Genomic DNA, 27,997 nt, shown 5'->3' with positions numbered 1-27,997 from the left:
AACTAACTCTCTATTAGTAAAATGATTGTTTGAAAATTCTAATTCTATTAACTGGTTAGGCAATCTATCGAATCTATTTTATGTATCTTATCTATCTTTGATAGATAATCTTTGATACTTTTAGCTCGTTTTCTTAGTGGGCTTTTTAGCTTAACTGTTACTTTGCTCATTTCTTCCGATACTGGTTTTCTTAGCTACAAATATCTGTTGGTCTGTCTAACTATGGTGGATACTTGGAAATTTTCTTAGGTATCTGGTTAGCATATCTATATTAGGTAGCAACTTATCGTCATTAGTGAGCCAAAGCTACTTTTCTAACCAAGCTAGTTAGTCTATCAATCTATTGTTACAATGTAAATTAAAGATTATATACTACTATACTTAGCTTATCTCTTTTAGCAAGGTAGTTTTCTAAGTTCGCTCGTTATCTTGTAAGTACAATTAAGTAAGTCTAAATTTGATTGATTGTCTAATTCCATCGCTCTTATCTTATTTAGGAAGCTAGTTATTTCGTTAGTTAATCTCTCTGTTCATTCGTTCAATGTAAATCTTTGTTTTAAAAATCAAATGTTTTTTTTAGATCTTTTTGTAAAAGCTAGTTTTCTATGCACTATGTCTTTATAGTGTATATATGTGTTGTGCATTGTGAACAACAGTTGACAAAAGAGGCGAAACAGCAACCTTGTGTATTTAACAATATATATTTCCATTGTCAATGTACATTCCATTTCAACATAAGCTTTCTTCACAAACAGAAAGTTGGCATCTAAATAAATACTATATAAAATAGAACTTCAAAATAAATATATCTATAAAGGGAAAACTTTTTTATATGAGAGCTTTTTTTTTTCTCCTTTCTGTTATATCTAAACAAAACAACAACAAAAAAAAAGCACTGACTTCTTCGCTCCCCCAAACATTGCCATTGCAAAGGCATAATCAGTATAATTGGCCCCAAAGTGAGCGACACAGGTGGAGAGGGTGATGGTGATGTAACATCGGAGGGAAAAAAAATACAATAATAGTATTGTCATTTTCAGGATTTATGTAAAATATATCATGTAAAAGCGAGGCAGCTTTCAAAAGGCAGACAGTCGGGAAAGACAGGCAAAACAGGCGGCAACAACACAACCTTGAGCTGTGGCACAAATGTATGCAGAGCAGCTGTGTTTGTCAATCAAGACTGAAAAGGGGGGAAGCAGCAGGAAATGAGTCGATCCAGACACGGGTGGATTGTGTTCCCTCTGTGCACTCCACAAATCCACAGGCGAGGGAGTTAGCTTAGCCTTCGCCTGCTAATGAGCCACGCAGGGCATCAACAGCAGGAGTTTTACCAATTTAAAAGAAAAAATATATATATTGCAGGGCACACTTTTTCTAATTCAAGTGCTTCCTCTCACAAAAACCCTCAAAAACAGCTTTTTTTTCTTCCTTACCCTCAAAATAGATATCTAATATATTCTCTATGTATTTTGTAATTAGGTGTAGTTATAGTGTACCATGCAACCTTTCAAGGACATTTAAAAGTCTTCTCTAAAGAACACAAACGTGAAACTATTTACAGCAAATAACTCGTTCACCTGCATAGCTTCTATTACTAAACATAATCGTCTGTGATTTTTCGTCTATGAGCTCCGTCGCTCTTCTCCGATTTTGGCACCATTTTCTAAACAGATTTTTATTTTATTTATTTTTTTTTTTTAAATATTGCCACATACATTCGATGGACAGTGTGTAATCAGCTTTGTGCAACAAGACAATAGTGAGCAAAGGAGTTTAGCGATCTACTGTGAAAATGGACAAACAAAGACCGAGGAACCCTTTATGTCCAAAACACAAAAGGCCTTCAGTCTTAAAGGGCAGCATGCTTTTATTTTTTTTTATTTTCATTTTTTGGGAGGAATGGGTGTCATTATCCTCCCCTCCCCGTTTGTGCATAACCACTGCGGTGATCACCTCGAACAGCGATGACATGCTACCATACGTTCGCTTCCTTTGGCAAAAAGAAAAAAAGTCCTCATGCAAGCCACAAAAATAGACTTCAAAAGAGAACGCTATGCGGCACTAACGACGATGAAGACACTCGGGCCACGCTAAAAGTAGCGCACATACCTCAGAACAGCTGAGGTGGTTCATACTGTGCTTTAGTACGTTCTTTAAAAGGGGTTAGCTTCCAGCTAAGGAAAAAACAGCATTGTGCAAGTGGCAGGTTTGATTTCATTTAATTTTTTTGACCAAACACAGTCTTCAATTCTGCCCCCTTCCCAAGGAAAACATACTGTATTTTTGTTTTGTTTTTCCTAGCTTTATGTTTTATTAGCTCCGCCTTTCTGCCCACCAATTGTTCCTTTTGCACCTTTTTCTGTGCAAACATGAAGAAGACTTAGCTTAGCAACTCATACGCTACATTCAAGAAAACTGTGTAGTCAGACGTTTCTTGTAAAATCACGCCACGCCACTCGAAGTAGGGAGTTCCAACTTCGAACTCAACTTCACAGTTACGGTATGCATCTGACATAACACAAACTGTTTTGCACCTAAATTGTTTGGTAGTAGTTTATCATTGTTTTTTTCTGTTTGAGTCTGAGGTCTAAGCTCCGAATAGCATATTTCCGACTTCCCATCTTGAATGCAGCACATGTACTAGATCTTTAGAGGACAGTCCCTGAGAAGGTTTTGGGTCTACGACACATTGACGGGTAACCGTTAGCCCCCTCTGAACTGATCAAGGTTCATCCTTCAGGCTCAGTTGGATGGTCTCAGTCTTGCTTTTGTAAAATTGTTATTATCTTGTCCGTCGAGACATTACGGGGAATTTTAAATGACGATCTGTGGCAATATATGGAATACTAGCATTACCAAGCTAGCACATTTCAACTCTTAGTGTTCAAAGCGGTACACTAGGCTGTGCTTTTGGGGGCAGGGAATTGATATACTGTATATCTAGATATTATTTCCATAGTTTAACTTCTGTATATATATTATCCCACAGTCATCTTGTGGTTAGTTACAAAATTAGCTGAGGGTACAATGTGCCTTTGGTCATCCTCTCAAAACAACTGCAGTCCATGGGTGGTGGTTTCTAACCCAAGAGCTTGTCGACTCTTCCTACCAGCCAACACTAGGATTTCAAAAACATGTCAAGAAGCTATTTAAGTACCATTATGTTTTACACGAGTCATCTTCCAGCAGATTAATAGGGTTGGTTAAGGGGTCCCTAGAGATTGAACATGTACTGTGGTGCTGTCCAGTTTGTTTTTTAAGGCCAACGCCAGACAGGATTTCCTGGTATCATGACCCCTGTTGCTGCTTCTCAAGTGTTCCCGCTTTCGCTTCCACGCCTCCATTTTTACACGCCGGGACACCGCCCTGCAAGTTCTTGCAGCGGCAGCCGGGCCTGCTGACATTGTCGTAGCACTTCTGTCCCAGTTTGGCCAGACCGGTGGCTGGCAGGTAGCACACCAGACAAGGCAGGACGACGGAGAGGGCGGCCATGAAGGACCAACGCGCGCAGCAGTTGGCCTGCGAGCATGAGCACGGTTTGTCAGCACACGAGCCCTCGTCGTCCTCGTCCTCGGTGCAGTGGTAGAAGATCCCCTTGACCAGGCACATGCAGGTGGCCGCGTCCACCAGGCTCTGAGCGGAGCACAGACACTCCTGGTTGCAGACCCAACAGGCGGGCAGGGTCCGGGGAAGGGTGCACTCGGTGCATCGGCACTTGCCGCAGTGTTCGCAGAGGAGGAGGTGCTTCTTCTCGGCCGGGGAGGACGGGATCAGTGCCAACCCCTGTTGGTCCCCCGTGGGCAGTTTCCCAGACTTGAGGTCCAGCGATTTAGAGGAGGAGGTGCAGGAGAAAGCGGAAGAGGAGGAGGTGAAGACTTTAGGTTCCGAGGAAGCCAAGCAGCCCGGAGTTCGAGTGGTGATTGTGTTGACGAGGCCCTGGTGGGGGTGCGGGTTAGGGTGGTGGTCCACGGTGGGGGTAGGGGCAGCGTGATCCAGCAGCCTCTGGTCCGACGAAGTGCTGCTACTGCTGCTGATTGAACTGGGCCTCCCGCTGAAGGAGATCCACGGGTGGGTGGTGGTGTCGTGGTGGGACTCGCACCGGCCCTGGTGGTGGTGCTGGTGATTGTGATGGTTGTTGTGGTTGGCCCCCACGAAGCCGTCTTGGTTGGGACCCGCCCAGTTGAGCCGTCTACTCGCCGCCTTCTGACTCGGCGGCTGCTGAGAGACGACGGCCGGGCTGTCGATGTAGTCGTTTTCCACGTGCGAAGACTTGATCTGATCGATGGGGTAGATGGTGAGGGGGTGCTGCAGGCGGCCGTAGGGCACTCGGCTGTCCAGTAAAGGCTGGGCTATGATGGAGGAAGACACTCCGGGGATGTGGTGAGGAACCCTGGACTCCATGTGTTGGCTTCTGCCTGGCACGTCGTCACTCTAAAGCAGCAGAAAGGACAGTTAAGACCTGGTCTTTGAGGTTTGTCTTTTGATCAAGGATGATCATACGCTGATGACTGGGCATAGAGTTTACACGACAGTAAAGAAATAAATCACAGAATGATATCAAGCCAGTGTAGCTCCGCAATTCAACCTTTTCCTTTGAGATTTCTCTTAACAGGCGTCTTGGTTTGCGATGTGTCTTAACTCCCGATTACAGCGTATTCACACTCGGGTTACGTCGGTGTCACTGAAACACAACTATATTGTAATCCGAGGACCGCCTGCTTTTTTTGGATTTAAGCATCTTCATGGTTGCTGTTGTAAAATCATTGCTGTTATTATGATCACGCATATGCAATGTTGCACTTTTGTTCGCCTACATGTTCAAGAAAAAGATGACTATTTTAACAATGACGAAGCGCCAAATCCGATTGTTCTGATGTCATCCCTCCATCTTTCATCGTCACTAGAGGGCATATTTGCATGCTATATGGGGATTCCTACACACGCTATGATGCATTAAATATCATTTTTCCCCCTAAATTAATTTCTTGGTATCGCTCAGCATTCACAGAACATTTTTATTATCAGTTTACGCTGTTTGAATGACTCACCTATTTAAAAAATATTTTTTTAAAAACAGACACCACAACGATGGTGCGGCGCAAACCTCCCTCTGGCTGTTTTTAACGCCTGATATTAATTATTAATTAATTCAGTGTACATTGGTCTCCCTTTTTGCCTGGCTTCAAAAGAGCAGGGAGCACCACAGAGCGAGACTTGCATGTACAAAGACTCCCCTAGATGCAAGGAATGAATAAAGATGGAAAATAAATAGGAAACGCCATCATTTTGTATCACTGAGTCATCGTCCCTTCATTTTAACGGACATTATTTGTGGAAACTGTAAAAAAATCTGAATGATTCTTCGTATTGTTGCTAGCTTCGTTTTTGTGAATGAACGCTACTTGGCTGCACTGGCTTTTGCAAGCATGACTCAAAGCCCTGCAGTCATGACGATCTCTCTCTTTTAGCAACCACAGTGACGTGGTCACTGTCTAAAAACCTGATGTACGTTTTTCTTCTCACATTCTACTCTAATTCTAGTCAAGGAATGAAATAAAAGCGAGCGCATGTGCAGGTTTATTTCCTTTTTGTTTCAACTCATTTGTAAAGAATGTGCCAAATCCTGTTTGACAAACCTGTTGTTGCACCGCTGGCACCGACACACGCTTGTGATCAAATCGGGATCATTATAAGCCGGAACTGTGCGTGCATGTGCTTTATGTGCTTGCGCGCGCACGCAAACGTGTGCGTGTGTGTGTGTGTGTGTGTGTGTGTGTGCGTGTGTTCTGTGTGCACGCCAACAACCCCCCCCCCCTCCCTCCCCCCATTCCCTTCGATATGTGAATGGACTGAGTCATAAAAACCGAAGGCGGACGCTGTCTCTATAAAATAGCGTGTTTATATGGGCTTTGAAACACGTGATGTATGCAAATGGACACGGGCACGAGTTAACCTTGATGGGAGGAAATGGCGCACGGCTGAGTTTGAATGTTGCCAGGTTGGTTTGCAAGATTGCCAAAAACGGCAAAAAAAAAAAATGTTGTATTTCCTTTTTCTTTTTTTCCCTTTTCTTTCTTTTTTCATCTTATTGTCATGCAATTGATGATGACTAGTGGATGTTGGTGAAAAACGGGGGGAAACACCTGTCATATTTGGGTTAAAATGAGATTTCAGTCTAATCACTAGCAGAAATATCGCACTAAATAAGCATTTTGCTGGCATCCCAACACAAGCACACACTCACACACACATTAACCGTCATAAGTTCGCCTTCCTCTTCCCTCAACTTTGCTTAGTGCTGGTTAAATATTGACTCCAAGTGCAAACACAACTCGAGCTTGTTGCAAAATACGTGCGATTATGCATGAGTGCAACAGCAATCGTTATTTTTATTTCATTTTAAACGTCCACTTCAAACCAAGCGTACTTACGGTGCTCTCAGGGTAAAAATGTCATCTCGTCGTTGCGCAACACGTTTGTTATTCCCAATCTCTTGCGTGTGGCGGGTATAGCTCCGATAGCAGTGTTAAGTAGTCCAATGGATGGGGAGGGGAAAGCAAAGATTAAAAATGTGAGGGGATGAGAGAGGACGCGCTCTGTCGTTCTCTCCTCCGAGCTTGCTGGTGCGTAAAAAGGCGACTGCGGTTGTGGACGCGCAGCTTTTGGATGCGATGTTGCAACCTCCTCGAGAGGAGGAAAAAAAGGAAGAAGGGGAGGAGGAGAGGTGGGGTGGGCTGAGTTTTTATGAATGGGAGGGTTAGGGAGGAGGAGGAGGGCAGGGGAGGAAGGGGGGGCTGCGCAGATGCCTCGGTCGTTTTTTTTTTTTTGTGAATGGGACGGACTGGGACTCGGGAGGTTACATTTTTATGAATGGGGAGGATTCCGAGTGGCGTTGCGCATGCGCCGAGGTTGTTTTTTGTATGTGAATGGGGAGGAATGGTGAATGAGACGAGAGAGAGGAAGGCAGTTTTTTTTTTTTTTTTTTTTATTTGGTTGCAAGGGCAATGTCAGGTCTGATTTACATAAACGCCTTTATCTCTCTAAATTATTTATCTATGCATAAAGCATCAGGCTTTGCTTTCTTTCTTACATCTACAATGATTATTTTAAAAGGGGGTCTATGTCCATGAGGACCATGCAAAAACTAAAGCCGTGCAGGCCCAAAATGGCTATTTTCTTCATAGATACTGTAGGTGTATAGATAGGGGGATAGCTAGCTAGCTGGTTGGAGAGGTGATAGATAGATGATGCTAGATGGTAGCTAGCTAGCTAGCAACAGAGACACAGGATGATACTGTAGATAGATGATGATTGGAGAGATGTTATTAGATTGATTGTTGGATGTTAGCTGGTATAGGTTATACACAGTATACTGTATGTTAACGCTATGTCGGTACACAATGTCTTTTACTACATTTGACGTACAACACTATAAAGACGCTGTTTCCTTCCTGTGCAACAACATGAGGTGTATGTAATGTGAAGAAACACGCACACAAGGAGGGGGAGGAGGAGATGGTAGCTAGTCTTATTAGAGGGTGTGTGTGTGTGTGTGTTTGTGGTGCTGGTGGTGCTGCTGGTTGCGGGGAGGGAAAACCAGCATGAGGGCAGGCAGGATTCACAAAAGGACAGGATGTTGTTGATTTGTACCGAAACCACACGCAGGAAATGAGTGTGAATTTCCTTTCTCTTTGACATCCTTGTGTGTGTGTGTGTGTGTGTGTGTGTTTGCTGCAGCCCCGCTGCCCTCACCCCTTGCTGCCCTCCCTTCCCTACACCCTCCTTCAGATAGGGGCTTTTAACCAGCCAAAGGTTGCCCCTATTAAGGGTTTGCATACATCACCATGGCAACGACAACACCTCCAAATTGGGATTATTGCTTTTTGGACAAAGACACTTAGAAAGAAGTGCATTATTTGTGTTTGGATCAATGTACGGCTTCCATGGCAGTTTACAGACATAAGCAATCAAACCCCCCAGTGAAAGGTCAAGTCTTGTTGATTTGTTTCGATGTAAATAAAAATGTGATTTGATACATAAATGGTTATTGTGATATCTAATCATCTGGTAGATGATCATCTGGTAGATGATTAGATAGACTTGATTTATGAGGCAATTGAGGTTGTAATCACATTATTATTATTATTATTTCTTAATTCATAATGCATGGCTTTCAATTTATGCTATAGATACTGTAGACGGTTAGTCAGATGGGGAGATATATAGATGTCTGATGGTTAAATGTTAGATATGTGATTAGAGAGATAAATATATACGATCAAAAGATGGCTAGATACACTATGGTGGATATAAAGTCTACGCACTCTGTTCAAATGCAAAGTTTTTGTGGTAGTAAAAAAAATGTGACCAAGATAAATGATTTCAAAACGTTTTTTTCACTCTTGTGAACTATAATCTATGCAACACAATTTATTATCATTTTTTTTAATCATTTACAGAGTGAAAGTAAAAAGAAACAACTGCGACCATGTACTGTGATTATTGGGGTTGAAAAAGTGTACACACCCTTTTATAACTGGAATGTGGCTGTGTCCATAATCAATTACATTAAACTCATTTCAAATGGGAGTCTGCACACATCTGCGACTATTTCAAGTGACTGATGAACTCCAAATGTATTTCAGCTGTTCTAGTAGGCTTTTTCTGCCTTTTTTTTTTTTATCCCAACAGAAATCTGAAGATTTGGGCCTAACACTGACTGCTAATTGGAAGTCATCATAATTCCTTCCTTGACGAACCAGTTCCCTCCGAAGACAGCCTCCATTCATGCTGTTATCACCACCATGCATCGCTGCAGGTACGGTGTTTGTTTGGTCATGACCAGTGTTATGTTTGCACCAAACATACCTTTTGGAGTTATGGCCAAAAAGTTAAACCTTGGTTTCACTGAACCGTAACAAAATCTCCCAAACAACATTGGGGAAAATGAAAGAATTGTTAATACAGTTTGTGATATTGTTAGATACGTACAATGTAGTTGCAAAAGCAGGGCATGCACAGTAAACGTGACATCATTCTAGCAGTGCAGCTGCATGTCCAACATGACTCGACACGGAGCGCTCGCTTCAGTGTTGATGTCTTGTTGGCGTGATCATCCAGGCGCACTATGCACGCATGGGGGAAAGGCCTCAGTGTCTCTCTGGGGTCGATTCCCCTCCACCGACCACATCCCCCAATTCCATCCCTTCCCATCCCATCCCAAGGCACGCACCCTCCGCCCCACCACTTGCAGCCTTCCTTCCGGCCACATCTGCTCACCATGGCTGAGAGTCTCGGGGTCATAACGGACAGCTCCATCTGCTTCTGGAACATTTGGTATGACATGGATTGTTTTTGGTTTTGGTCTCTAATTCAATTGAGGAAACAACATAACACCCCGCCCAATTTGAACCACACTAACACCAGTCTTGTATAAAGTACCTGAAAGTGGTACTTGAGCAGGGGCGTTACCAGGGGGGAATAAGGGGGGTACCGCCCACGGGCATGCTCTGCCCACCCAAAGAAAACTGGATGTAGTTCTGATGGCAGTCTGGGCACCACGTATGTACGGTTGTGTTCTAAGTTTTAACCTTTGTTTGTGTTGTTACTTCCTCTTTCACTTAAAAAAAAAAAAAAAAAAAAAACATTGTCACCTGCATGTCCATACTGTTCAGTTATGGGTGTCTTCTAAGGCAAATCAAATCAAATCAACTTTTATTTGTTTAGCCCAAATCCCAATAACAGTTATCTCAATTAAGGAGTAAACAAAACACATTTTAAGGTGCAGTAGCCCCACGCTGGATTTTGACCTACTTGAGCATTGTCGCACTTTTTTGCCCCCCCCCCCAGGTAAGACTAATGCCAACCCACACCTGGCATCCTGGTAACACCACTGTACTTGAGTAATTTTACTTTGTACAAGTACCTTAACAGAAATTAACTTTGTTAGAAGTTAGTCAACTTTACGATATTACTATCTTATTGTCCCATAGGTAAGTTTATAAACAAATAGTTCTTAAAGGTTGAAGGCAAATCTATTGTACTAAAAAGTTAATTATGACAGAACTTTGAGAATCAGTGGCCTAAGATGTTTGACACTTTCTGCATTTATGTTTCAAAAGTCATTTTCTGATATCAAATCTACTTAAGTATTGAAAGTAAAAAGTAAGTAAAAGTGAGCATTTAGAATTTTGATCATTTTTAAAAATTGATTTTAATAGTTTACTTCAATGTTGTAAAGATCTGAGTGTTGGCTAATAAGCAAAGTTAACTACGTTAACTAACTACGTGTTAGCCAGACCACCATGTTAGCCATACATATCCCTAAACAAGCTCATAACAAAATAAACATTGACATTTTGACTTGGTTCGTGTTAAGTCATATTCATTGAGAAGTTTTTGATTGCCAAAATTTCTATCACTCCAGTACAATTCCAATACCAAATATAACTACCTAAGTAAAATACAGCTATATAAAAATTCTCCATCAGTAATAAAGTATTTACACTGCCTTATATTACTGTCTGACAAATACACACCTACAACATCAATCCAATTACATCACTTTTGTCTCTCACTTATTTCACTAGTCTTTAGGACTTTGTCAGTCTCCGCACACAATAAGCAGGTAATTTCCCCCGTGTGTGTGTGCGTGTGTGTGTGTGTTTGTGAGCACACATTAGGTGACAGTGCTTTGAATGCAAATGAGTGCAATGTTTTACATCAAAAGCTTCCTGTGGCAGGTTATCAGCATCCTCCCCTTTGGCGCTCTCTGCAATACGCATCTCTCGACCAATAAAGCTTTTTAAAGTGCATTTCACGCCATGTTGCAGTTTGTTAGTGATTACGAAAGAACGCCTGATGGACCAAAACAAGCAAGCTAGCATCGGGGTTGGAAAACTCTTTGAGTCCGGAGAATTTTTTTTTCCGTGGGCCCCCTCATAATGTAAATGCCAATTATGCATAACGATCATGTGAGCCGCGAAATCCTGTGGAATTAAAACAAGTGTTTATCCATTGTGCCTCTCTGACAGGCATTTTTTTTAATTTTATGTATTTCCTGTGTGCAAGATTTAAAAAAGAAAATCAATAAGTATTTTGTAGTAAACATTCTACAAAAATATATTTATAAAACATTTTAAAAACAACCATCCACAAATCAAATACTGTACAGGTACTATACAGTCCACAGAGTTTAAAGTCAATAAGTACAGTGCATAATACTGCTTCTCGGCTTAGATGCATCACAACCCAATAGCTCATGTATTAAATAAATTGACAGACAAAAACGGGAGACATTTTTGCTGTAATTATAGTTTTAATTCATTTCGTTAATGGTGCCTGTATATGTAGTTCTGGTTAGTTATTATTTTTAACAAAACGCTCATTTTCGTTTTATTTCATTAACATTTATTTTTTTAATTTGACATTTTTCCGTTTGTTTTCATTAACTACAATAACCATGACACAGATTCCACGAACAACATGACTGTGAAGAGGGAGGAGGAGTTTATAAAAGCACAGTCAGTGTTCCTAACTTTGCCATTTGGTTGCTATATTTAACGAATTTTACAACTACTCTTGTGACTATTTTTTCCTCAAAAAGCTACTAGCAAGGTTTATTCCAGCTAAAAATCTGACAATATGAGCGGAATTGTTTTCAGTGTTGTGCTGTTTGTTAAATGACACTTTGTCATATTTTAATTGGCCCTAATGTATGGAGGAGTAATTGGTTTAATTTCATTGGGGCCCTGGTCCTAAAAAGTATGTAGGCATGCATCTAAATAATGATTCTGCATACTTTTAAATTGCACGCCTCCAAGTTATGGCTCGTGGCCCCCCAGGGGTCATCGGACCCCATTTTGAGAACCAGTGAGCTAACAGTTGCCAGTTTCTCGGAATTTTGTTTCCGCGGCGCTTCTGGCGAGCCCTGGTTCCTCTTTCAAATAAATCCCGCGAACCGTGCTCCAAAAACAGTCATTTCAAATGTCAGTCCGAGTTTAAAGCACACCATGTTCCGCACAAAACTAGCAATTAAAAAACACAGGCCTGTTTGAAAAAAAAAAAAAAAAAAACACTCGCCAATGCCACATGCACACACAAACACAAAAAAAGATCACTTTATTTACTGACCCTGAGTTTACAAGTTGGCTAAGCTTGCTTCTTGTAAATATTTGAGTTGAAAAGGAACTTTTAGCAATTCGCTTCTACCTTCTCTTGGATGATAATCTTATCTCTATTACAGTAGTTCCTGCTCCAGCAATCCCCAAAACGGATCAAGGACGTAAAGCTACTTGGCAGCTAGCGTTCAAGGCTAGCTCACTCTTCCAATGTTGTTCTTATTCATTATCTGAGTTGCGTATTACCTAACATTCCTATCTGATTTTTTTTTTTGTCTAATGTTTGTTTGTGACAGATTGTAACTGAAATGAGCAGGCAGTGGGATTAAGCTAAAAGCAGCACTGTAGTCAAGTCTTTAGTCTGCCCACAGTAAAAGAGACGTATTTCGAGCAAGGTAGCTTTAACTCCTCAAATATTGACTTCCTTCCTTTGCGGCCTGCCTGCTCGGGAGGTGTGTTTGTGTGCTCTGGAGTTAGTTGAGGTGTGTAACGGGGGTCTGAGTGTCCACATCCATCAAAATAAAAGAACCGGATGGCTTTTGGCCTGCCTTGCATGCAACACAATCGGACTTTGTGTATGTGAAGCAGTTAAAATTAGTCAAATAAGGAAATACGCTCTCGAGTAATGATGAAATAGAATTTATATTTATACTGTACAGTGCCCCCAAAGTCAAACCCTAAACCTTTCGATTGTATGTTGTTTTTCCTGTAGGAAATAATTGTTTGAACTTGTCTGATTTGTAAGGCTGTTTTTTTTTTTTTTTTAAATCCCAACTGAACCACTTTGGACTCTTTTGGTTTGTGTTGGTCATAGCAAAGCAAACACAAGGTCACAAGGTATGACTTGAAGGCGGTCTATTGCCTCCATGTTGGGACATATTTCAAGGCATATATGTTGATGGGGGGGGGGCATTTTTGGTTAAGTGTGTGTGGTATATGTTTGGAACAGCATGAATCAGCAATCTTTCCACTTCACCGCTACTGTTTCTCTGCACTTGTCTAGCCTGGACAGCCGTGACTGCTGAGGTCATGCGGATTATATTTTCAAGCCTGTGACCTCCATGTTGACAAGCTAATGCCCACATGAAATGCTCCAACACCAAAATGACGTCTCGCCCTTAGCTGCGAGTGTGCTGCTGTCCCTGACCCCTGCCCTTCCTGTTTTGGTGCATTGGCAATGAAAGAATTTTTTGTTATTGTTCTGATAAAACAATTGTAACACACGTTAGCATGGGTGGTCTTCTCAATTACTTCCTTTACTCAGATTATTGTCTCATGAAAACAGAAAAAATATCTGAATGATGTCACATGTCGGTCTATAAAAGTGTTACGACTTTTTGGAATGGGAATATGCTCCAAAAATGCTAGCTATGCTAACTTGTCCTTCACTATCAACTCTTGTCCAGAAATGGGATGCTCAAGGAAGGCTTTTTTTTTTTGCAGCTCGCTGACAGGCTAGTCCTCGTTTGTGAAATAATTACCTGATAAATAATAATTTCAGACATTTCTTAATATTCACTACAGTACAACATACATGTCGAACATACATGTGTAACTTTGCGATGCGTCCATGTTTTCCACTGTCCAGCGTCCGGCTGATATGTCTAATTCAAGGCATGTAATTAGTGTGTAGCCAGGTCTGCTTTTGTCTGGGTCACTACTAGTAAATTGTGTGTCCGTGTGTATGTGTGTGAGAGTGTGTGAGACAGTGTTTGTTGACTCTGATGTTAGACAGCAGCACCGGACGGGCTGCGGCCTGCACTACTCGGAGATTGAACCACACAAACACACACACGCTGGAAGGCAAAATGAAAACACATTAGTTGGTTTGAGGCTTGTCCTACATGCAAATACATAAATAGCAAAGTACAACCAAAGCACGCATTAAAACTAATCAACGTGCCAAACAAAGCAGTTTTGAGCCAAAATGTCTATTGCGCGTTTAGGATGAATGATATTTGGCTGCGCGTGTGTGCGACAAACTTGGAATGCTCAGAATGCCAGCGTCGCCGAGGGCCCATGAGGCAACGGCCCTCGTTGCACGTCACGCTTCAGCGATCGGTTGCCCCCGGAGGGTCGGAGTGCAGTCGGGGTCCTGTCACTCCTCTGAAGAAAAGTTCAAGGGTCAACTTTCCTCCCCTTCGCCCCGGCTGGGGGGCTACTTCCCACTCAGACCGTGAAGTGGGGGGGGGGGAATCGCCTTTGAGCGGAACATTTTTGGATGAAAAGAGCAGAAGGGGATTTGGAGTCGTTGGATGCAGCATGAGGTCATGTGACCGTTGGCCTTCAAGGCTTGCTTGCTATGGTGATGCTTAAAGGAGACCTGTTTTGCTTTCTTCATAATGTAAAACAGTGCGCCTGTGATATTCCTTGGTCAAAATGCTGTAAGGATCAAGAATTACAGTACACTTTTTAAACCCTATTTTGCTCTCGCTGAAATTAGCCCTTTGTGAGGAGGTGACCCTTTCTTATGTAAGTGAGCGACTGTGTGTCACAAGTCTGGTTTTCATTGCCATGATGGTCTTTTTGCAAAAGCATAGTCCGGTGCGAATGATGTTTGGACGCGGAGCGAAGCACCGAAAATCCGTCCATTCGCCCCATTCGTCACGTATTAAACAAGTCATCTCTTTTGCCATTTTGTCTCACGGCAGCCAATCAGCATCGGGTGTAATATGTCACACACAGCCAAACAGCGTCTTGTTCACTTGGCGGCTTTTTTTTTTGACAGTTCTGCAACTTTACCAAGACAGCAATGTTGGTAGCATTTGCATATTGTGTCGGTGATTGCAATGTTGAAAAATGCTGTCGTAGTCTACCACCAAGCGAAGCCCCTCCCCTCTCCGCTGTGCGCGAATGAACAGCTGCAGCATCCAAGCGACCGCCACATTTGACTGTGGTCCCTGTCATATACAATCGCACAAGAGCCGTGGTGGAGCATGAGCTGTCCTCTGCTGTGCCCTAACTTTTATTAGAACTAAGTTAAAAGTTACTAGTTGGCAAGTGCTACCTGACTTTATCTGCAACCTCATTCTATCCATACAAGAAAGGGGGGTTTCCTGTTTAATCTTTTTTATCATTATTATTATTATTATTATTTATTATTTATGAACAACCCTAATCTGCAAGTTTTTATTCTATTTTGTGCCTTTATAACAGGGAATGTTTTTGCTTTATAGCAAATTGAATTGTAGCTTGCTCTCTGTTAAAACTAAATTTAAAAAAAAAACAACCTAGTCTTTGCATTTGAGACTTATTGCTGTACCGAACCGTGACCCCCATACCTAGGTACGTACCGAACCGTGACTTTTGTGAACCGTTACACCCCTAGTATACACATATATACACATGCACACACACACAAAAGGTACGAATAAATAGAGTGGGGCAGAGTCGAAGAGGAATGAGGCCTGCTGAGATGAGGACAGCTAGTTAGCACCACTAAGCTAACCTAAATAAGATTTGACTGCACGTGCGTTCAGTCATTTTGACGCTGATCACAATAGGACAACGTGACTTGTGAGGATGCGGCTCAAACGTGACTCCTGTGACTCAGAGTCTCTTTTGTTGTGACCGATGATGAGGTGGCCAGTTTCCGTACGAAAAAAAAAGAGAAGAAAATCAAGCCACTACAGGATATGAATCAGGATCTGATTCAATATGCGAAGAGGAGACAATAAATGACTCGTGGCTATTTTTACATGACAACGCTCAACTAGGATGATTCATTTCAGCTCTTGGAGCTCAATTAGCGATTATTACTGTGTATTCTGATGACGTTTACGTTTGTCCTCTGCTCTATTCCTGAAAAGCATTCGTCACATTTATTCCTCATAATATCCAAGTCAGTGTGAATGACACACATTTTATTAGGTACACCAGCTTCACGTAATGACATCCGATACAAGAGCTGTGTCAAAAATGTGGCCTTAATTTGGAAAAAATGTTATTATATGATAAATATATTTTCCCTGAGATCGACCCACTTATTAGTAATGATGTGATTATTCTCTTTTTGTCAGTTATATTTTTCCAAGGGTATCGAAAGCCCGTTGTCTAAAATTGTATTTGATGCAGTTTTAAAATGTGTTTAAAAAATATTAATTTATTTATTGAAATATTTTTGTGACTGCGAATCAAATGAACAGATTTGAGTTTTTATTTCCAGTTTTAGAATTCATTCGTTTCAGTTTATTTTTTTTTCAGTTTTTACTATTTGATTTGTTAAATTCATTTTAAAGTTCTTTTTAATTTTGATTGTCAAGTGCATATTTTTTCTACTTTGAAAAGTTTTGATTGGATTTATTTTTGTATTTAGAATTAATATAACTGTTTCAATATATTGTCCTCCACTGTGTTTGTTACATTCATTTCAAAATGGTGTCATTTTTATTCTAACATCTCATTGTGTAGTGTTTATAAAAAGTAAGCATTTTAAGAAAAATCTGCATTTATTGATTGCCCCCCAACGCCCCCCCCCCTCATTTTTTCGGATAGATGGATGTCACATTTACCTCAAAATTTGTCAATTGTTAAAAATATTTTCTCTTTTTTGTTTTTGTTGTAGTTTTTCAATTCACTTTTCTTTGTCTTTTACTGACCCGAAGCGGTGACATATGACCTCTACCTTTTCCCAGCCCTCCATTCATCAGGTCCGCACCTTCATTTCCTTTAATTGCAGCCCCCACATTTTGCCTATCAGGCAGATTAGCCTCGGCTTTTCCAGGTGAACATTGCAGCGTGTGCGTGCGTGTCTTTGTGTGTTAAAGCAGAGAGGGGAAGTAAACTCTTTGATCAAGCTAATGAGCTGCCACCTCTTCCTCCAGGGCCTGCAACTTAGACTGGGGGGTGTACGGACACCTGAAAAAACACACGCCGAGACCATGCGTTGCCTGTAGGAGCACACACGCAGAATGCGACACACCCGCATCCTGCCGCCATTATCCCCCGGCCACCCCCTGCCAGTCGACTCTATCCAAGTGTCAGTCACACCCTCACTTCATCTCCAGTGTCCCCACCGCTAGCTAACAGTAGCCTAACCCCTCACAATGGCCGAGCCACCCACCTACTGTTGTACCCCCCTACCTACATCCCCTTTCTCTCACGATGGCGCCGGCCTTCGCTCGCCAAACCTTCATCTCTGTGTAATGGAGTCATGCAAATGCAGGGTGGGCGGCGACCACCGTGTATCTCAGTCAAGGCTGTTGTACAGTAGTTAAATAATGAAAACTAAAATTGCAAAATGAAAAATCCAAAAATCCAAAACAATTATAACCCTCATGGATATTTTTCAGTTGTACGGTATATGATGCGTCATATGCCCAAAAAGTTAACTCGCAGGTTCTTATAATGATTCCATTTAACTTTATAGTATGTTTAACTTTCTTTGCCACTATTGACCTTTCACCTCAGGAAGCGTCGCCTTCTGTGGAAGTGACGAAGTGTAAATGAGCAGTGATTGGATGAAAACACATACATGGTGACTAATGTCAAACAAAAAGACTAGAAGAAACAAAAACTGTTGAATCTGCACAAAGGAATTGTAAACAGTAGATAAGATAAAATGGTTGGTTCCTGTTGCCTTTTATCTATGTATCTATTGATATTTATTTTTTTGTTACTTGGTAGTGTCGTACTTCCTAGTTTGATTACTCAAAAATTGTCATTAAAAAGTAAATTGACTTTCATGAACTACTGACTGAGCAATTCATTTTACTAAATTGTATCTCATTATTCTCAAAGTGCTGGTCCCGTTCTCCTTTAACACTTATCCCATGGCAATTTGTTTTCTAATGTATGATTTATCTTTTAATGTGTATGTATTTATTTATTTCAATTTGGTTTAGTCATTGATAGCTGAGAAATGCCTTGCTACAGTACTTAATCGCTCTCTAGGCAGGTTTTCCCTCCCCTGCCTTGCCACCTCCTCTTCCACCTCCACCCTGATGTGTGTCACTCAAGGTGGCGACAGGCTGAGATGGCGGCGCCGATGCGAGGTCGGTCAAGCGATAAGCATTTGTCCTATTTTTTTTTTCTACGCTGCTGCTTTTTCCTTCTCTTTCTCACTCTCTCTCCCATTCTGCGTGGCCTTTTGCAACCTGTTGCTATGTGACCCACTGACCCGTGACTTCAGTACGCAGTGACAGCATCCATCAAAGCGTTTGACTATTTCAGGACACCGGTGACAGCCTCAAACTGGTTTTAAAGTAGTGAAATGATTTATATTAGATGGAGGGGAAAAAAACAGCAGCAGTAAAACATTAAACAAGAAAGGATGGAATTGGGAGGCTCCACAGAGGAAGCCACCGCGGTCCCCAAAAAACATATATATACAGGTTTGAAGTTTACAAAAGAGTGCTTAGATTATGATTAGATTAGATTATTATGTGGACGTATAAAACAAAAGTTGAGTTGCTTGAAAGGAACACATAATGCTATGTTGTGAGAAAAAAAAATGCAGAGCACACTACCATCAAAACCTCATACCAACAGTGATGTGAGATGAACATGGTTTGGGGCTGCTCTGCCTCTCCAGGGCCTGGTATTGCAGGTCATTCTAAAAGGTTCACATATTTTTCTTGCAACTCTTTCTTTATCATCATGACAGAAAATGAGCTGATTTCACAAAGAAAAGAAATAGGTTGTAAAGCATGCTATGAGTCTTGATTCATGGGGTATTTGAACAAAAGCATGTAGTTTGTCATACACCTTGAAACTGTTTTAAATGGTTGAAAAATATTTAGTATGTCTCCTTTAAAGCTTAAAAACAATGCATTGTGTCTTCACAAACAGATGGCACGGGTGTGATGGCAAACCTGTCGAAAGAGGTCTATTTTTCTGCTGGAGGTGAGTCACTCACACCAAGACTTTTCCAACTATCTCACACTACTTCCAATGCAATTTACATATGACGTCTTTGCCATCAGTGATATCCTTTGTTGGTGGTGTCTCAAAACAAAGCCAATAAGACAAATAAAAATGGACACACACTTTCAGATGTATTAATAAAGGGAGGATTATTGCTTCTGCTGAAGTGACTTCACATCAGCGCTATGCTACCGGTATGCAGCAATTGCTTCCATTCCTATTCTGGTACTATCACATTTTTTCTTTTTGTCATCACTGGTATAAGTGGTGTCACACCCACAGAAAAAAAAAAAGCCACAGAAAAAGAATTACACTTTATTTACTGCTTTTAGATATTAACTGAACTGAAGTAATGGATGTCCTTTCTGGAAAGCATCAAAACCCCTATCAAGCTCTCCATTATGTAGCTTGCATGTAACGCCGCATAACGCTCATCTGCATGATTTCAATAGCTTGTTATCACAGATGTCTCTGTGTTATTTATAACCGTCGAGTGGAACAACACTCTCACAGGCCTGTTGTTGGGAAAATAACCCCTCCTCCACCCCCCCAGCCCCCCAAAAGAAAAAGTTTCTGAGGTGCCAGAAGATGCAAACTAATAATGTAAGTACAGTTGGACAGAACAGAAATAAAGCTTATTAGCGGATTTGCCAGATGTAGAAATATTTCCATTAAAGTCGAAACTCTCCAAAATGGAACGATTTATGGAAAAATCAAAAGTCACTCGTGTGAAGTTACACTCCACAGCGGAAAATCTGAGAATGAACTCCATAAATGTGTTTTGCTGTTTCTTTGGGCTTTTTTTTTGCGATGCTAGCGCGATGATGACAACTAACAAATGTGTGATGATAACAATAGAACCAGAAATTTAACTTGATGTACCCTATGAAAAATTCAGGCTGTTCAATGCTTCAGGGGTGGGGGGTGGGGTGGGGATAAGGTGCTACCGATAGTTTGTCGAAGTTGGTAGTCAGAAAGACTAACAGAAACCCGTTTAAAATGACAGACGTACCGGCCTATAGACAATTACTATTTGTTCCGGCCGGATAAAAAGGCGGATAGACGGATGTCGGAAGGGTATCCCAACTGCAGGCGTAGGGCAATAAACGGACCGCAATTTTAATAAAATTAAAATGCCCAGCTCTGTTCAATACAGTATGAGCAATCCAATTAAACATCTCTGTGCAGCTATATACACATCTTCATTTTACCAAGCAGGATATAAATTAGCATGAAAATGACCAGTATGTTGTGTGTTGTCTTCAAAATTGAGTCTTTTTACTCTATTTTAATTGTACTTTGATTATCTTCTCTTTGTATTTGTAGGAAATTATGAAAAAAATAAATAGAACTACTGAGTCAACAAGTAACGGATTGTGTCCGGCTTTGGAGGTTTTACTGTAATATATTATTTTCCCCATTCACTCAACTAGCTCATTGTATAGGTGTGTGTGCATGTGTGCGTGTGTGTGTTTGTGTTGGGGAATGGGGGTGTCACAGCATGAGCACAGGATGTTTTCACAGTGATCACTTTGGACAGGGTGATTTACATCCTTTGAGAGACCATGTTGAGAAGACACACGCACACACGCGGATGACTTCCTACCGTCACATCACTTCAGAGCACATTACATTGACTCCCATTCATTTCCTCAAGCTTTAACTCTAATCCCCACCTTAACCTAACTTGAACTCTAACTAATACCAGGCCCTTGTATGCTCACATGCACGAACACACACGCACACACACGCACACACGCACACACACACAAGTACTGTCCACTGGAACTTCAAAGTTCAAAAAGCAGAAGTGGCGCCTGGCAAGAAAACCGGTTGATGATCAAACTGGTTTAGCAGGCCTTATGTTTGTTTGTCTAGTGAGCTCGTCCCACATGTGTACCTCACATCCTCAAGTCAGACTTTGCTTCCACTCAATTCTCCATGTGACGATGCTTTTGGACAAATGCTGCACTCCCCAATTTCCCCATTGAAAATAACAGCAAATGAATTCATCCGAGTTGAAATGTCCAAATGAAAGCTTTATTATTTGTGAATGGAATAAATAAATATGATTGACGCCCATTGAAATGCATAACTGTATACACCGCAACAATTTTGCTTGACTTAACTGGCAGAAAATGTTAAAAATAATACAACCATCATTTTTTTTTTAATAGTGATTCTATTGTGTGGGGGAGCTGGAACCTTTCCCAGCTGACTTCTGGCCAGGTACCGCCTGGACTGGTCAGGTTATTCCATAGATATATTTTATTGTGCCCCAATTTAACACGACCATAAAAGTCAGTCGTCTGTAAATGACTACATTGATGTTCTCCATCACGGTTTAGGCTATCGGACCCCCTGGATCAACTCCGCTTTCTTCTCGTTGTTCTCCGGTGAAGGTGAAAAGGATCCTGAGAACAGTCGGGTTCCTCTTTTCCGAGAGCGTCTCATTGCTCACGGCTCAATGCGGAACAAAGATCTTCTCTGTGTTGGAATGCTCAGGAGAAACCCAAGCCACGCTGTAATGGCCCCAGTGTAACAAGTGCGTGAATCGGATCTGCATGTGGCATAATAATAATTATTTTACAAAAACTGAAAACGTCTTGCGTTAAAACGCAAACGTTTTTCAATAAAACACTATAGTATTGCGTTATTGCTCAATCTTAAATATTCTCCTGATGTCCCTTGGCTTGCTCCAGTCGGCATCATCATCATCATCATCATCATCTTCTTCATCACATCATGACGGTCTTGTGTTGCAGCGAAATGCTGTCTTGGTTAAATAGTTGTAAACAATTCCATCTACTCACGATACTCCCAACCCGTAAGTGGATGTGCATAAGAAAATAGCTGGTAATGATATTTAAATGTTTATGAGTGCACAGACTTCTGTGGGTCCTGTTGGGGCCCTTGGTAGTTGTGGCAAAAATACAAACCCCATTTTGCTCCAGGTGTGGCAATGTCCTCGGCCTGAAAACTGAGAAAGCCACTTATGAGCCAATGCCCCGGTCATGATTGGTCCTGATTCGCACCATCATAGTTTTGAAACTGGCTGAAAAACGAATTCCGTGGTCAAAGTGAGACTGAGAGCAGGTTGACGGGTGGTCCTTGGTTTGCGTTTTGTTGGAAAAAATGAGTTTTTGCTGCTTGAAATATTATTTGCAATTCCCGCAGAATGGACGAATGCCTGAAAATGAATGAAAAGGGAAATAGTTGGATGAAATGCAATTTTCCTGTCTGACCAGGGCCCCTTTTGTGGGAACATTATGAACCTGAAAACTGGGCAAGTAATTTCTGAATCTGGCTAGGGTGCAGGTGTGTGTTTGGAAACCCTTTTTCTTGTGACAACTGAGGACTTAAAATGACTGAAAAAAATACCTTTGGTAAAAAGTGAGGCTTCCAGAATGCATTTTTTGTTTCAACAGGCGGGTCTTTGATAAGGGTTGTCTGGTTTTCCCGGCTGGAAAAAGGGCCATGGCATTTCAAACCTGAGTTTTGCATCAACCGCGGAGCTGATCAATGCCCAAAAATAGTCAAAGTAAAATTGTATTAAATGTTTCTACCACTAGCAGTTTTCACCAAACTAGGACTAAACACTGCATAAAAACGAGTAGAATCCATAACAGCTTAACGGAACATCGCTAAACATATGTACGACCGCCAGTTTGTATTGCCGCTGCCTGGATTCAGCAGATCTTCAGTCAAATTTTCGTTGTTTAACACCAGACTCTACAACTGAAGTCATTCTTAACCATCATGGTTGGCTGACAAAATAACAGTAGAAGTAGAGGCTGGAAACTCAGTTTCATGGACAGACAAAAGTGCATCCGGGGGCTCTACAGTAGTGTCTGTTCAGAAGCTTTCCTGGTCCTCTTGGATGAAAAAGCAGCATTGGCAGCGCGGTCTGGAATCGCAATTTTGCAACAGCGTTTGACCTAGCGAAATAGCAGACAATCGACTACTAGAAAATCTGGGATATTATGCCTAAAGCATACATGGCAGCAAGACACTAAGACGGTCTGGCTGCAAGATATGATGCAGTTTTCTTATGGCAAGTTTGAATGTTTACAAACTGGACTGAAACGTGGTAGACAATGAGGGATGAGGATGCTTCCTTCAAGAGAAAGGTTTTCTCATCACCTTGGAGTTTGGCAGGAGTGCGAGAAGTCAAAAGCCGGTCTGACTCCCAGCCAATATGTCAAAGCTTTGTATTCTTTCGTATGAACCTTCGCATCCCAGATCAAGTGTATTGAAAGAAAGCAGATATTGGGAGCCAGCCGGATTTGTGGGTTCAACAGCTGGCCAGAGACATTTGCATTATTCACAGGGTGTGACACCACAACATCCCAATGAATAGTAAACGTGTGTGGTGGTTTCCCAAAACAGGCTCTCTTGCTTTTAAGACTTGAAGCAACCTTGTCCAGTGGCTCCTAGCTGTCACAACATCCCATCGTTAACGGGTAGTCGTGCTACTGAAAGAACACTGCGTGCTTTATCTACTCGAAAGATGCCAAACGTCTGAGCGGAAGCTCTGAACATCTGCCAACCTGACTCTGGCGACGGCGGAGAGGACGTTTGAAGCTCTTCTGCTCAAGTCATTAGCAGCTTTCTCGACGCGAACGCTCCAGCTGGATCGTACGAGCAGCACAGGTCTGTCTTGTGGATGCTAGGAGGCCTGCAAACCGGGCAAAAACCTGGAATATCAAACTTGGACGCAATGAAGATTTTTAACAGTGACTTGTTACTTGCGGTAGCCCCAAAAGCCACGATGTTTGCACCAAGCAATAATATACATCACGATATGTCTAATCTATCTTGATTTGTTAATATGATAACATGCGTGCCACTGATGTGGTAGAACAGCAACAAGAAGTGGCTTAGCGAAAGTGGAGTAAGTTAGCACTTATGCAACTACTATATAACCTAACGTATACAACTCCAATCGTTGTTATATTTCAAACCATACCGCTTTTTGGAATCTTTGACTTTGTAGATTCCACTAGAGCGTGGCAGTGTCAAGTGAGCACATGCAAAATGTGCACTCTCTTAACAATTTGACAGTCCACTGACAAAGGGAGACGATTAACAATTCTCCCAAGAAAACGACAGAACTGGACACAGACTCACAGTTCATACATAAATTATGGAAGGTGCACTTCCTTCCATAAACATCAGCTTGAGTGCTGGCTAAAGCCACAAACCGTTTTCCATAAAAGATTTACCTAAGGGAGTAAAAAGCCAAAATTCCTGCACAGCAGCCAGACCGAGTCCACAGCTACTAGTTACTGTATGTCTTATTGGGTTTAATGGCAATGTTGAAAGGAAACATATCAGACAATCAAGAATTTCAAATAAATTGTGTCTGACCTACCATACCATAATAGGAACCTGCTTGTCTTCCAGACAAAATGATCCGTCTTGGATTCTGCATTCACAATAATAAGCAGCCTGTAGTATGTCATCACAAGTTACACTGCCAATTGCTGGCCTGGCATGCATACTACAGCATTAGCCATCAGATTTGCAGGTTCATGGCAACACAGTTGAATGTCAAAAAAATGAATCAATAAAACTTAAACACAGTCTTGATCTGACCCCATTTCCATCTTTAACTGATCACTCCAGTTGTGCGAGTCCATGTTTATTTTCCGTTTCACTTCCGCCAAGTTTGCCTCGCTTCTGTCTGTTTGTCTGCATTTCTGCATAGTTAATTTTCCTTATCTTTCCTTATGTAAACTCCAGTTTGAACTGGACTACTGTGAACCCGCGCTTTTTATTTGCATCTTATCAGCTGCTAACTTCCACTACTGCTGATAGCGATTCGGACCTTTCCCTGCATCATCTTGAGACGTTTACTACCTGAGTCCCTCTAGCGGTACATAAAAGACTGTATATAATAAACCAGAAAGGTACATATCATTTTTAATGATTTCTTAACTTATCATGGCATAAATAAAACTGACCAAGAAAGTCATGTGCCTCGCCACTCACAACTACTCGTGGGGACACACGAAGGTTCTTGTAGAGAAATAACTCAGATTACTAACAAAAGTTAAAAAGAAGGAAATGGAATGCTCTAAATGTTATCATACTTGATCAAGGGATACAATGTTGAAGTTGCCGTTTGGTTTAAAAAAAAAAAATGCAAACCAGTAACATTTCGTTTTTGGCAATACTCTATCATGAATAAGTCATGCTAGCATTGTAGCTGCCTTAGCATGTGAAAAGATTGAGAAACGGTGCCCTAATAAATGCCTCCCAGGTCTGCAGTCGAGTAAATAAACTAGCCATTAGGAAATCAAAATCAAGGGCTTATAAGAAGCTAAATATGTGCTTATTATCTGGGGACACTCCGTCAAAACCTGTTCTGAGCACTCTTGGTGCCAGTGAAATTGTTGTGGAAGGGCATCCGTTTGCAAAAACTGACTAAAGGCAAGGAAGGGCCAAGAGTTGGAGCAAATTAAAGTTGCATGTCAAGAGTACCGGAGGCGGTGGGACGGAAGCTGCTCAAACAAAAGTGGAAATAGCAGCAAAGTAGGTGAGTGGAAAGCAAAGCGCAGAGGCAAATCAAGCAGTCGTCCGGTGATCATTTTACAGGCTGAGAGGAAGTGTTCATGCAGAGGGAAAGGAGCCAGACAAATGAGTTGAATGAGGGCTAAGTGGGTGGTAGCGCTGGCCCATTACACCACTACACAAGCCTTGGACGCAATCGTAGGTAGATGGAAGCAAGCGCAGACAAATGGACTTGTCTCTGCTAAGATGTACCCTTGCGACGTTTTAGTAGCAAATCTTACAAAAGGTTATAGTGGAACCTCCTAACTTGAACATTAGATCAGTCATTTTAATTACTTCAGTCTGTAGATGAAATTGTTAACACACGGACATGGTTTAACTATTGAACCCATTTGAACTTTGGTGCTAGCCAAATATGCAGACATAAATATAATATATGGTTACGTGTGTGTGTGGAAAGACTCAACTATTGTATACAAAGACATGAATAATCCAATATTCCATGATCTATTTCCTTTGAATCACCAGAAATGATACAATACAAATAACAAATAGCACACGTGTATGTCATTATGAGTCAAAAGATGCTCCATGAAAATAAAATATTTGCAAGTACTCCTAAGTAAATAGTGGATTTTCCATCATTGCTTAAGACACATCTGGACAAGATTCCGGATGCTCCTACTTGCACTCTCCATAAAGGTTTCATCTGATTGCATGACAGTTATGGTCAATAAAATCCACACTGTTTAGGCTGTTAATTCATCCTAAGAGTATCCCGATGGTTTTCTTTGGGAGTCTGGGTGGGAACATTGATCAGGCACACGGTTTGTTCTAGAAAAATTGCTGCAGATTCCCTTCATCAGTCTGTGTAATAATGAGCAGGACTCCGATTGTATATTATTAGAGAAAATAATCTTATTTCCATGCGCTCACGGGAGAGCGATGGAAGTGTGACAGTTTGTTGGACAATTCCGAGCTTGCGGAGGGAGGCGAGCGAGCGAGAGCGCAAAGGCAGATGGCGCGGCCCGGAGGTGACTTGACACATGCACAGGAAGAAGAATATGACCCAGACGCTCGTTCGTTGACTAATCTCTCACCCGCCACCTTTTTGCACATGGACACTGGGGACACACGCATCCACATCCCAACTCACTTTCACTTGCTGCGTGGTTTTTTTTTTTTTCTCCCCTTGTCACCATTGACACCTTTGCACATTTCACTTCGGCGGAACTCTCAATAGTGTTTTTCCGTGTCGTCCAGCCCTTACACAAAGTTCAACATCAGAGGAAAGCCAATGAGGTGTGCAGGAGATGACAAAGAACGTCACGTCTCAAAATGTTTGGACACACTTAGCTGTGAAGCAGGTTCGATACAGTTTGGGCTGAGTCCCAAAGGGCTCAAAAGCGCACTATGGTTCCGCCTGTGGTTTACCAGTCCAGTCACTCAGGTTTCTCATGTTCTGTTGAGGCTTTCCTTGGAAGAAACCTTTTATAGCCTTTGCAGAGTCAAATGAAGCCACCCTACCGCGCCAGAATCGGCGTCAGCTCATACATTAATCAGAGATTACTTTATGCGACTCCAAACGTATTTTGGACGCTGTTTAACGAAAGGACTCTTTTTTTTTTTTCGAGATATTTTCATTTTTTGTTTGACCTATAATAGCTTGCGTAATACGGATTTAGCGTGCCTTGTAATTTATAGCTATATAAAAATACCACCTGTTGCTCAACCTATGCTTTAATTCATAAATATCACTAAAAATCTTACTATATTACATATTATTATTGTTGTAAAAACCTGATTTGGAATCGGCGCAAAAAAATAATCTAGAAAGGTTTACTTGCACTTCTGTTTTTGACCAAAACATGCAAAAGAGCCTGTTATTCACATACACACTGCACAGTGTACACGCCCCACCCCCACCTCCCCTGATCACGTTTTAACCCCAACCCCCCCCACGTCTCAAAATGATCTGTGATGTCCACGGGGGCGTGAATCGAGGCTGCCGTGGCCGCCGGGATCAAACTAGGAAACGTAACCTAAAGGTTGCTAGTTTGAAAGCACCCTTAGACAATTGAAAAACGCTTTGGACCCAACTGTTGCACTTGTGATGGAAGAATCTTTGGCTGGTAACCCCGCCTCTCACCCAAGGTCAGCTCAAGCACAATAGAAAATGGATGGATTCATATCATTGTTCGACTCCTACTAACTTTTTACCATATGCGACTTGACATCATTTATGACTTTTTGGGCCCGTTGACCAAAAGCACTTCAGGTCTGCTTATTGGCACACAGTATTACCATGAAACTCCCCAAAGCCAAAGGGAAAAAAAAGTTCCAAATTACATTTACAAGCTGTGCAAAGTGCATCTGAATCCATTTGTATCGCTGCCTGTCAGCGCTCTGATGCTTGTGCGTGCGTCTGTTTTGTGGGGTCCTGCGAGCGAGGCCCCCGGTATCCTGCGGAGGAATGCAGCGCTCTCTTGAAAAGT

General features: G+C 41.7%; 2 protein-coding genes across 2 annotated transcripts in view; one reads left to right on the top strand and one right to left on the bottom strand.

The window, feature by feature from the left end:
- LOC147133329 (uncharacterized) overlaps positions 1 to 27,997 on the top strand; it is a 56,754-nt gene that overhangs the window by 24,765 nt on the left and 3,992 nt on the right. The window contains exons 2-6 of the mRNA XM_086013184.1: positions 8,695 to 8,821; positions 9,228 to 9,339; positions 18,015 to 18,115; positions 18,912 to 18,965; positions 21,389 to 21,524. Of these exons, the coding sequence (XP_085869310.1) occupies positions 8,791 to 8,821; positions 9,228 to 9,339; positions 18,015 to 18,115; positions 18,912 to 18,965; positions 21,389 to 21,524 (434 nt within the window). The 5' untranslated portion in view covers positions 8,695 to 8,790. The remainder of the gene's footprint in view (positions 1 to 8,694; positions 8,822 to 9,227; positions 9,340 to 18,014; positions 18,116 to 18,911; positions 18,966 to 21,388; positions 21,525 to 27,997) is intronic.
- On the bottom strand, positions 669 to 6,748 carry spry4 (sprouty homolog 4 (Drosophila)). The gene is made up of 2 exons (XM_086012825.1): positions 6,435 to 6,748; positions 669 to 4,434 (listed from the first exon to the last, which is right to left on the bottom strand). The coding sequence occupies exon 2, from the start codon at positions 4,402 to 4,404 to the stop codon at positions 3,292 to 3,294; it is 1,113 nt and encodes a 370-aa protein (XP_085868951.1). The 5' UTR covers positions 4,405 to 4,434; positions 6,435 to 6,748; the 3' UTR covers positions 669 to 3,291.

Source organism: Filicampus tigris, chromosome 17, assembly GCF_054856515.1.
Source record: "Filicampus tigris isolate MCC_2025a chromosome 17, RoL_Ftig_1.0, whole genome shotgun sequence".
Classification (NCBI taxonomy): Eukaryota; Metazoa; Chordata; class Actinopteri; order Syngnathiformes; family Syngnathidae; genus Filicampus; species Filicampus tigris.
The sequence above is the reverse complement of the archived record's forward strand: the minus strand, read 5'-3'. Positions and strand labels throughout refer to the sequence as shown.